General features: G+C 44.0%; 1 protein-coding gene across 1 annotated transcript; it reads left to right on the top strand.

The window, feature by feature from the left end:
- The first annotated feature begins 388 nt into the window (after positions 1 to 388).
- Positions 389 to 11596, top strand: NPM1 (nucleophosmin). The gene is made up of 11 exons (NM_205267.2): positions 389 to 515; positions 1042 to 1121; positions 3881 to 4000; positions 4628 to 4721; positions 5236 to 5339; positions 5818 to 5879; positions 6262 to 6316; positions 7407 to 7496; positions 8304 to 8405; positions 10183 to 10257; positions 11238 to 11596. Exons 1-11 carry the CDS (start codon positions 452 to 454, stop codon positions 11274 to 11276), a joined length of 885 nt encoding a protein of 294 aa, NP_990598.2. The 5' UTR covers positions 389 to 451; the 3' UTR covers positions 11277 to 11596.
- The last annotated feature ends 351 nt before the right edge of the window (positions 11597 to 11947 follow it).

The raw sequence follows: 11947 nt of genomic DNA, 5'->3' as shown, positions 1-11947 counted from the left end.
GTTTGGCGGGGGGCAGCAATGAAGGTGAATGCCACATGCTGGAGCTGAGATGCATTTGGGCACCACGTGACTCGTCTCCGTTTCGGTAACGGAACTGCTTCCTGCCTTTTGAATGAGAACACAGGTATGAGGAATACGAATGACACGCTGGAAATGAACGGAGCGACGCCAGGGCCAGGAGGCCGCCGGCGCGGCCGCCTCCATTTTGTGGCCGCCTCAGCCGCGGGCACCGAGGGCCGCGCTCACGACCCTCCAGGCGGGCGCGCGCGGCGGGAATGGGAGGCGCGGCGCGTGCGCGGTAGGGGGGCAGCGGGGGCGTGTCCGGCCCGAGGATCTCGCGAGAACGCGCGGGCTATATCTGGGAGGGGGCGGGCGCGGGGCTTCCTTTAGTGCGCGTCCGTCCGCAGCGCCGCATCCCGTACAGCTCCTCCCGCGCGAGCAGGCCGAGAAGATGGAGGACAGCGCCATGGACATGGAGAGCATGGGCCCGCTGCGCCCGCAGACCTTCCTCTTCGGTAACGGGCCCGGCCCCGCGCGCCTGCCGCCCCTCGGCTCCCCCCGTCCGCGCTGGGGCCGCGGGGCGCGGTGGAGGCGGCCGGCGGGGGCTGCGGGCCTGAGGGAGCTCCCGGCGGGCGGCGGTGGGGCGGGCGGCGGGATGGGGGCCGCGCGTGGGCAGCGCTGCGCGTGGCGGCCGTTCTCGCGGCGCTCCCCACGTGGCGGCGGCGGGCACGTGGCGGCGGCGCGGCCCTTTTGTTCCGCGGGTCGGGAGCACGTGGAGCGGCGTGCGGGGCCCTGCGGCCATTGCAGCCCACGCGGCGCCTGCGGCGGGGAGAGCAGCGGCCTGCACGGGGAGGGGAGCGGCCGCTTGGGGCGGGCCGGGGTGGCGGCGCGTGGTCGGTCGTAGGCCGAGGCCTAACCCAGCACGTGTCGCGGCGCTGCGGCTCGGAACGCGGAGCCCGGGGCGGCGAGCTGCGGAGTAACGGGAGGGTTGGCGAGGAGCTGAGCGCTGGGCTGTGCTCATCGTTTTTTGGTCTCTTGCAGGCTGCGAGCTTAAAGCAGAGAAGGAATATCAGTTCAAAGTAGATGATGAGGAAAACGAGCATCAGCTGTCCTTGAGAACGGTAAGCAGCGTTTGTTTCCATCATTGCGAGTCCCGAGGCGGTGTTCTCGAGTAGAGCTGTGTGACTGCTGCGGGAAGAGAAGGGCGCTGCAGTTTGTGAACTCGTTTCATCCAACGGGTTTTCTGTAGTCACGGGGCTTTTTCTACAAATCCTTTAGACAATGAGCTCTGCCTTTTGGGAGCTGAATGTATGGTGTCACTTAATATGTGCTTCAATGAGTACTGATGTTTCATGGCTTGTAAGAAGTAATATAAGTTTGAGAAGAAGGTAACCTATGTATAGTAGGTTAATAAATGTTCAGTGCAAGGAATTGAGAGCTGGAGCTGATGCTGAGTGCAATATTCAGCTGTTCCAGGAGCACGAGGAGGGGAAGACTTACATTAATCATAGAGGGCACATTGAGCAGACCACAGAAACTTCACTTTGGAATGGATCTTTCATGTGCTCCCCAGTCATAATTCCTAGGCTTTTTTTCCACCAGCAGCTAACAGTGTGTGTATTTGGATCTTTCTGGAGCCTGTGGTAGCTAGCAGGGCTCAGCATTCAAGGCCTTTGCTCAAGGCTGAGCATGCTTGTGTTGTTTTCTTTAGCACTAATACAAGATGCCACAACTTCACATGCAAGGAGGTTGTAGCTCCCAGTCAAGGAAGTCGTGGTGCCTCTACACTTTCACTTTCATTTAAATGTGAAGATTACACCTTGATGTTTAAAAAAAAAAAAAAAAAAAAAGCTAGAATGAAACTTAGGATGCTTTTTACTTCAGCATTAGTTTGTGAGTCATCTTTAGTCCTTCTACTTCGTGGAAATTACAGTCTGGACTTGACAATGTGTAGTTTATGCACAATTGTTGGCCCTTTAGAGTTCACTCTGAGGGAAGTTTTTTGAGAAAGTTAATGTGAGTGGATCTCATACCTGTATGTTTGTAATGAAATTAAAACTATCAGAGGGTGATACTTCAATTGTGTGGCTTTGTCCAAAGGTTCTTATTTTGAAAATGAACTGTAGCATCTCCTGATGGATTGTGTAGTCTTCATTGGGCATGAAGTAGATTGCATGCTTAGCAGGACATAGACTTTTTTCCACACAGGCCTAAAACTAATTCAATAGCATGACTTCTAAAGAAAAAAGATAACTGAAAGGACTGATGGGGATTGAAATAACAAACAGGTTAGAAATGTCTTAAGCTTGGAATCTCTTAGAATCTACAAACAAGGGATAGCTTGGTAAGCAGAGTAAGGAGTTGCTGGAAGATAAAGCATGACTCTTGTAAACACTGTGACTGTGGGCTGTGCTCAGGATGAAAGTCTAAAAAGTCTAAATGAACAAAGAGACATGTCATTTAAGTCCCTGGCCCAGTTTGTACTAGAAGGGGGGTGGGGTGGGGTAAGTGAAGACAAAGAAGGATAAAAGTGAAAGGGGAGGAGCATTGATGTGTGTGGAGGTAGAAAGTGGTATGAGGATTAATGTATATCTGTGGGCTCACTTAGCAAGTAGGGTAGTTGCTGCCTTGTTCCCCATTTTATTGTTGGTAAGCCTGCCTTTGGTGTAGAAGGCAAAACATGTAAATGGATGCCTGCCAGCCCCTCAGTAAAGAAATGTATGTTAGGTGCCATAGTATTTGTTGAACTGGTGAAGATGGCAGGAGTAGGTAGCTGGGGGCAGGAAGGATGTGTTTTAAAATGAAATTCTCATCCTAGTGGGCAGTCCCACCAGCTGAGTGATTGATTGTGGTGTGGATCCATTTGAGAGGTGAGATCAGAGCACCAATATCACTACTTCTAATTCACATTAAAAAAAAAATTGCTTAATGTGGTGCAGCCTACGTCCCGTTTATTAGTCTTAATCTGATGTGATTTGTCTAGACTGTGATCACTTGCTTAAAACACATTTCTTGGGGAATGGAAGCTTGAGCATGCCACTGTCTGCGTGAAGTGTTTACCCACTTAATTCATGAACAGTGAAAAGCTTTCTTCTCATGGCTGTTGGGAAGGGATGCAGTGAGCCACATTTGCTTGCCTCAGAGATGACTGTAGTACTTACGGAAGTTCTTGGTTTTCAGAGGACTTGCATATAACTGACTCAGATGCCAGAGGTTCAGAAAACTGGAATTTCTGGCCTGTCTCATGTCTGTCACTTGTTTGCTACCTTCAAGCTATAAGTTTCCAGAGCGTGCCTGTCTTGTATGTAGTGTAAGGAATCAAGGTACTTGAGTTTGAAATGTGCTAGGATGACAGTTCTCAGTCCTTGGTGGATTAATGTGGAAGGCTCTTGCCTAAATAAAAGCTCTGAACACAGCAGCAGTGAGACTTAAATTATCCTTGAACTTAAAGTAAGCAACGTAGTGTAGGTGATAGAGTGAGAAACATGACAGGTAAGATGGAGCTGTAAAAGGGAAAGGATTGAGGCTGTGATTCTCTGCTAACGAAAGCAGCTGTTTCTCTTCCTTTAGCCATGTGCATATGCTTCTTCACATGGGCCTCTTACAGTGCTGTCTGGACTTGTCACTGACACCCCCTCCTCCTTGAAAGCAATGTCATAGAACTTCGCTATATATTCATCAGAGCAACTGTCTGGAATTACACACTGCCCATGCTAGTGTTATGGGAAAAGAGGTGATGGTTTTGGGGAGGAGTGCGACTCAGCTATTAGCTGTCAGAGATACAAATGTCAACCTTGGCACACAGAACAGCAAACACAATTTAAAATATTTTAGATATTGAGGACAGTTCTCAGGATGTGCGCTGTTCTTTACTTCGCAGGTTACATTAGGGGCTGGAGCCAAAGACGAATTACATGTTGTAGAAGCAGAAGCACTGGACTACGAAGGCAACCCAACTAAAGTAGTACTGGCATCTCTGAAAATGTCTGTGCAGCCTACAGTAAGTAAATGAACTTGAAACAATCTGTTACAAATCGGGTCTCAGATGAGGAGGGTGTATTAGAGAAGGGTTTAGGTTGCCCAAATTGTATTGATGTGCCATAGGGCTTAGTGGGTTCACAGATGTAGTGAACACAAGCTAAATCAATATATATTTCTTGGAACTCCCAGGTTTACTCTAGTCACTGGCAGTTTACAGGCTTTGAGTCAATTTACCCATTTTTTTTAAATAAGCTGTACTAATTTTACATGTTATATCCTTCTGTACAGGCACATGCATTTGCATGTGGGTGCATCTATAACCTTCTGGTGTTGTGTCAGTGGAACTGCACAGTGCTGGGGGCAGGTGTGCTGACTGGAAGTTGTCCATTCTGCAACAATATACAGAGACAAATGTGGATTGGTCTGGCTTTAAAAAGCATGCTTTAATTATGATATGCCATCACCATGTTATAAAAACAGTGCAATTGCTGCACTTGACCCTGAACTAACTCCAAATGCTTCTGGAATATTTTGTGAGCTTGAAGAGTATGGGTGGTGTGTTAGGTTTGCAGTCTCCATGTGCTGATGCAATTGTTTTAATTTGGATGGATTGCCCATTAAACACGGTTTGCTTTTTTTCCTCTAGGTTTCACTAGGTGGATTTGAGATCACACCACCAGTTGTCTTGAGGTTAAAATGTGGTTCGGGGCCTGTTTATGTCAGTGGTCAGCATCTTGTAGGTACGTATTGCTCTGCTTGCTAATCTTCAGAGCTATTGCTCATTAATGTGCAAAACAGAGGGGTTTTTACACTGTAGTAAACCTGCATGTCACTGATGGTAAAGCAGTCCGGCATGCATAAGAAGACATCCGAATTGGAAAGTTCCCACTGCTGTCTGGAGTGCTGTGAGCTTGAGTAGTATATCTGGTACCTCAAGCAATACTTCTCTAATACAGGTCTTCTGAGTCTTTTAATTGCATGTCTTCAGTAACATGATGTAACAAAGGGCAAAGCAGTTCAGAGAAATGCTTACGTTTACTTCCTTGTCTCCTGTGTCTGCATAGTGCTGGAAGGCTTCTGGCCTTCGTGGTTAGTGCTTGCTAATGGGTAGGAAGCTTGCTAATTTTATTGCCAGCATTCCCAAAAGACCTTCTGTAGTTGTGGGTGATAACATGCTGTTTTTCCTTACTAATAACCTTGCTTTTGCTATTATTAATGAGGTGGATATTTTAAACATTGCCATCATTTTATCAGCATTAGAGGAAGAGCCAGAATCAGAGGATGAGGAGGAGGATACAAAAATAGGGAATGCTTCAACAAAGAGACCAGCAAGTGGAGGAGGAGCTAAAACACCACAGGTATACACCCAGTCAGGTTGCAGAGTTCTGCTTTGCTTTAGTATTTGTTCTGCCTTAGAAGTGAGTAGTTAGTTATTTAATAAGTAGTGTTTGAGATGTCTTTGAAAGAGATTTGCTTTGTTCTTGGATCTTGTCAAGTACTAACATAGAGAAGTGCTGTTAAATACAGGTAGCCCATTCAGCAAAGCTTTGGAAACTAATTTAAAGGCCACTTTGACCATTGCGGTAACTGCATGTGTGCAGATGTTGGAATAAGCACTTAGAAACTCCAACTCTTGCAGTATACTGTTCAAACACTGTGGTATAGAGAAGGATTGACATGGCCATTCTTTCAATTTTGGAGCATTTGATTGGGCAGCTCTGTGTTGATTTTTAGATAAATTGCTTTTAGTGAGGATGCAAATTAGTTTAGGAAGAGGTTGCTGTCTTTCAGGGCTTAATATTGTATTGATTCTTATTGTTTTTTCTCCTTTTAAAGAAAAAACCAAAATTATCAGAAGATGATGAGGACGATGATGAAGATGAGGATGATGATGAGGAGTATGTATTTGTTTTGATCACGTTTTGAAATACAGGGATCACTTTCAGAGTATGAGTTGTGTGATGCATCTTGATATTAAGTGAGGAAGGTGCTTCTTGGCCTTCACTGTAGGAAAAGAATTAGCTCAAATTTGTTTCCAAAAGTAATTTAAGGTAGTGTTATTCAAGTACATAATGTTGGGTTGGGAAACTTAGCCTCATTTAGTTCGGTAACTTTCTATGCCTTTAGGATTTGTTTAGTGTGGTATTGATAGCCATGAGGTTTGCACCTTGAGCACTGAAGCAGAAGGCAGTACATTTAACCACACTCTATTAGTATTTTGCCTAGCAGCTTGTCATGTGTTAAAACAATTCATGGTGAATGACTGCTTTCTAATTGTAGTGATGAAGACGACTTGGATGATGATGAGGAGGAGATTAAAACACCAATGAAGAAAGTAAGTGGTGCATTTGTTATTCTGAATGTACATGTGACCCCCTTCACCCATGAAGAACAACCTTACAGCAGATGGGCAGTTAGTTCAGACAGGAGTGGCAAGTGCTTATACTGCATAACCCTTTTATTGGCTGTTCAGTGACTGTCCTGATTTTTCAGTGATGTTTGAGGGTTAATGTGAAGAGCCCTCAAGTGGGAGATGGGGGAAGATGTGTGTGAATGGGATGCTTTGGAATTAGCTTGATGCACATGAAGAAACTCTAGTAGGATGTGGAAACAAGTGTCTTGTATCTGCACTGGTACAGAAGGGAGGCTGAGTGGTTCTTAACCTCCTATGTGCCACGTGCAGTAGGCTGTGGTAGTTTTATGTATGGGTGTTGGGAATAGTGCACAAACTTGTTCCTACATATGGATTATGCCTTGCTGTTTCAGTGTGACCAATGTGACGGTAGTGACAGAACTTTGAGTGAAAAAGGATATAAAACGTGTGAGCCTATGGGAAGGGGTTTAGATGCCAGGTGTTGGAAGTTGGATCTGCCCTTCAGTGCCATCTGGTGGTAAAAACAAAATAAAGCAACTTGGCCGCTGCAGAGATAACTTTGTTTGAACTTCGTTGTATCAGCTTGGATTTGAAAGTAACAGCTTTCTTAGAAAGAAACAGTTAATGTATCAATGATTCCAGTCATGTAATCACTGAGTGAAATGATCCTTTGGTTTCAATCGGAACACAAGAATCCAGTTCATAAATACACATGTGGCATTGCCCTTGCACAATCCCGGACTAGATTTGTCTAAAATATTAGAGAATCTAGGATATAAATGAGGAAAAGAGTCCTGAGTGGTTGTATGGCCTTGTAATAAAACTTCATTGTTCTCTGTTGTGCTGAAGCAGCAAGCAGGCTGTCTTTTCATACGTAATCTACTGTTTTTAATTTCTGCTTAAGTAACGGGCATTGACCATGCTACATGGGGAATGAGACTATATTTTTGCTTGAGGTTAAATAGTGTTTGTCACAGGGTTTTCAGCGTTGTTAACACCCCTGACAGTATTGTCTTTTCATGGCAAATGGTTTGGAATGCTTTCTTTGCAGCCTGCCCGCGAGCCTGCAGGAAAAAATATGCAGAAAGCAAAGCAAAATGGAAAAGACTCAAAGCCGTCCACACCAGCATCTAAAACAAAAGTGAGTGAAGAAGAATGAGTGAAATGTTTGTGGTGCTCTGGAAGCTGGTTTCCTTGCCTAACAGAAGCTTAATGTACTAACCATCAAGTTAGGTTTCTGAAGGAAAGGAAGCATGCTGTTGCTTCCTTGCTTCATGTACCCTCTGAAACTGTCAGTATTTGAAATAAGCTGTCCACTGTGAATGTTAGAAGTCTGATGGTCTGAATTGCTGGCCTTGTTTTTTATGTACCTGTTGGTCCAGCACTGTTACTGTGGTACCACAGTGGCTTCTGCTGATACAGCAGTCTCCCTTCTGGTTGTTTGCTGCCTACTGTGTCCCAGTAGTGCTGCTACTGTGGCTCAATGATGTCACCAGTTAGAAAACTGATGAGTGTGAGGAGAAAAAGTTTTCTTGTTCTGTTGCTTTGTAATAGCCAAGCTTTCTTAGGTAGCTTTTTCTTTCTGCATCTACTCAAACAAGGAAGGTCAATACAGCAATTAGTGCGGGATGATGGATACCAGCATGGCATCTGAAAAGCACTGTCAGTGTGTGCCTTTCCTAAGTGTGAGCCAAACCTGGCTGCAGTTGTGGAGGAATCTCAAAATCTGGGAATGTTTGGGCTGTTTTCAGTTTCATTTTTGCTGGAAGAAAAGGCTGTGTTAGGCACATGTCTAGAAACAGTTGAAAATATTTGTGATAGCCACTTCTTGTATTGAAGATAAATTCTACAGTAGGCTTCCCAATATCTTTGTTTTCAGAAAACCTGATTCTTGCATACTGTGTATGCAGCTTTGTATGTGGTCTCTAACAAAATGAATAATTTTCAGACTCCAGATTCCAAGAAGGACAAATCTCTAACTCCAAAAACACCGAAAGTTCCTCTGTCGTTAGAGGAGATCAAAGCAAAAATGCAGGCCTCCGTAGACAAGGTGAGTTTTTTAGACTTCTTTCAGCCTTATTTTTAACACTTCCAGCAGCAGAAGAATGGTTTTAAGAAATGAATGTCACTCCTTGCTGTGCTCTTAACTCTGTATACTGATGCTGATGCCCAGAAGTGAAAGGTTAGTTAGAATAAGCCTTTGCTCATGAGAAAGGGGGGGAAATACATTTTACCAGTATTGGTTGCTAATTTTGTATTTGTTAGTGAGCTGCCTCAGTTTGAGGCTGCAGGAAAAAAAGCAAAGCACAGCAACAGATCTTGGGGGTGATGTTTATTGTAGTGGTGTCAAAATAGTGTGCACATTTTGTGTTTCAGCAGCTAGAGTAAAGAGGAGTTCCTGGCATGCTTGGAATTGCTTGGTCTTACAGCAATATCCAGTGTTGATATCCAGAGGCTTGTAAGGCTTTGGAACTTCCAGAAGGGGGAGATAGATGCTTGTGATTAGAACTGCATTTTGGTACAAGTGCTCTCTCAATAGGTTGCTTGAGTAAAAGTGTGGAAAGTAACAGCAGTTGTTTTCCCATAAGCCACGTTTGGATACCTGTGTGCTATGTAGGCTCATTGCAGACAAACCTTTATTGCAGAACAGCTGGCAGGGTGAGGACGTGACATCTACACCTGTGGGTTTTTACTTCTGTAACTCAGAACTGCTGAAAGATCATATGCCCTTTGGTGACCGAACGAGACAACTGGAAGGTTATTTTTGAGTAAAGCTAAAGCCTACAGTGATATCAGTGCATGGAGAGTTGATTTTTCTTTTTGGTCTGAGATGAGCTGTTACCTCCTTACACTGACAAGTCACCAAAGAATTAGAATCATGGAATGGTTGGGATAGTTTCAGCCCCTCGTTCCATGGGCAGGGATGCATTAGAGCAGGTTGTTCCAAGCCCCATCCAGCCTGGCCTTGGACACTTTCAGGCATCTGTACCTTCTCTGGGCAAACCGTGAATGCTCATAAGGTTAGGCTTATCTTGTGTTTAGATTCCTGAAGTTTTAAGGCAGTTTTGTCCCACAAATGCAAAATGCAGCAAAAATTTTAGTATACAGGCGGTGCAGAGTGAGCAAGGATGGATGGGTGGTACTTCTGTCAGGATAGACGTGCGTATCCCTAGATTGTGAACCTGGTGTTGACAGATGGTATTCTGCTGGGTCAAGTTAACCTCTTGGTTCAGATGGGTGCTAGGGCGGTTCCTTGAGATTCTGTGTTCTCCAAGATGGTGTTAAGAGTTTATTTTGATATGCAGTGTGGCTTTTAGCTGTAACAGCCAGTGAGTTAACAGCTTAAAGAATAGCTTCCATTATTTTATTAATATCATACAGAAGTTCCACTTGACTAAATACTAAGTAGATATCAGCAAGCAAATAAAAGTGGCAGACTGCAGGGGTAAGACATCATCCAAATCCAAGCTTAAGTAGAAGTATAGTGATATTTCAAGTTGCACAAAGCAGTGGGAACCCCTAAATGTGGAATTAGTTCTAGTCTGTGTAAGTAGCATATGGATGTCAACTACAAACAAAGATGTCTTAAAAAGAAATTTGCTATTTTGACCATGAGCAAAATGCCTGTGCAGGCACACTGCTCTGAGAAATAGCTGGGTGCCATAGGAAAGCAAACATAAGAAAAAAAAGAAGTTTGGTTTTGGGTGTTGCAAGGTGAGTTCAGTAAAATTCCACTTGGGTTGCAAAAGGTTTAAGCTTCATCAGAGTTGCTTAGCGTACGCAGGTCATTGCATCATGCCAATAAAGCTTGCTTCTTTTCAAAATAGGGTTGTTCCCTTCCTAAGCTGGAGCCCAAATTTGCCAACTATGTTAAGAATTGCTTCAGGACGGAGGACCAAAAGGTAACTGGATTTATTGAAACCTGATAAAACCCAAAGCCTTTTATAACCTAACCTAGGGATTCTTTTCCACTTCTTAATCTTTACAAGCTTTGGACTCTTTCAAAGGGTTACAAACCACGAACAATGCTTCAAATTAAATGGGAATGGTTTTAAGGGTTTAGTTGGCTAAGATGAGAAAGTTAATATTTTATTACATTTTTCCAGCTTTTATATGGCTGGTAAATTATCTCTTGCTTACTAAACCCACAGAATTTTCCTTTTGGCACTGTATTGGCGAAGGAAATGAGCTGTGGTTTTCCTTGCTGCTGAAGTTGGCCACCTAGGCCAGTCTGCTGCTCAGCCTTTTGTTGGGGAGGGTGTCTGGGAGGGGGAACTGTTTTGCAATGGAGATTATGGCTTTCTCGCTGCGTTCTCTCCCAAAGTCAACTGAACTCTTGTAAGAGGGCAAGCCAAAAGGTGGTATCAGGAAGCAAGCTTCTGAATTAGCTATTACTCAACTTGTACTAGGCTAAAATGTGTCTTAGATTTCCCTACCGAAATTCCTGTAAGTTGAAAACTTTTCTTCCAGTGACAGAATTCCTTACGCTTTCCTGCTTCCTTCGGTGGTTCAGAGTAAACTTGTCTGATAGACAAATTGATAGGTTCTTGAAAGAGTGCTTAAAAGCAGTTAGCCTCAGCTACTGGAGTGGGTCTGACATTAGGCAGGGTAGGCAGAGTTCAGCCAATATTTGCCTAGCTGGTCCACACCCATCCTCTCACTTACCTTCACTGAATTTTTATTATTGTGATTAAAGTGAATAACAGTCTTGCAGCAGAAGGATCGAACGTGTTGCTTTCAACTTAGTTTTCTCTGAAAGAAATGCTTTTTTTTTTGTCACTTAATGTCAATATTTTGAAAAGCAGAGATAGTGAAGTTGGGGGGGGGGGGGAACACAACAGGGAATAGATTTCAGTTTCTAATTTTTTGTGTACACTTCCAGGTCATTCAAGCTCTCTGGCAGTGGAGACAGACTCTGTAAGAGAACAATTTAAACAGTTTGTTAAAGTCTGCAGTCTTACTTCTGTAACCATTATTTGGCTGTTCTTTTTACAAATGCTGAAAGAGCTTTCCCTACAGTGTCTGATAAATGTCATCCAGATTACCTTGCCAAGAATGTGTTGTCCAAAATGCCTGTTTAGTTTTTAAAGATGGGACTCCACCCTCAGCTTCATTTTAAGTATGTATGGAATGTTTTGATAAGGCATGGTGGTGTGGTGGTGGTGGTCAGACAAATGGAAGTGGTGGGAAGACTAAATGTACGTGGAAAAAAAAAATAAAATTTAGTATTTTAATAAAGTACTATCGTTTCTTTCTTTATGGGCTGGGGGTAGTCTGCATACCAAACCCAGGAGATAACAGGGCTTTTAAGTTCCCCTAGGAGCTACTGCTAACTATTTTAGCTACTTCGCTTTAGCAAGCACACATCAGTCTCAGTTATGTTGTCAGCCTTAAGAACAGCCATGCCCCAATTCCATGAGCTCCGCAGCTACCGAGCAAATGGCTTAGTGAGAAGGCTTGGTGGTAAGCAGGGCTTTATTCTTGTCTGGAAGTGACCACTAATTATGTAATTGCATACAACAGCCCTTCCTGCATCTCAGTTTCTGACCCGCTTCATTGCTTTTTGGTTTATGGTCTCATTCTAACAGCTAA

Source organism: Gallus gallus, chromosome 13 (genome assembly GCF_016699485.2).
Source record: "Gallus gallus isolate bGalGal1 chromosome 13, bGalGal1.mat.broiler.GRCg7b, whole genome shotgun sequence".
NCBI lineage: Eukaryota > Metazoa > Chordata > Aves > Galliformes > Phasianidae > Gallus > Gallus gallus.
The sequence above is the reverse complement of the archived record's forward strand: the minus strand, read 5'-3'. Positions and strand labels throughout refer to the sequence as shown.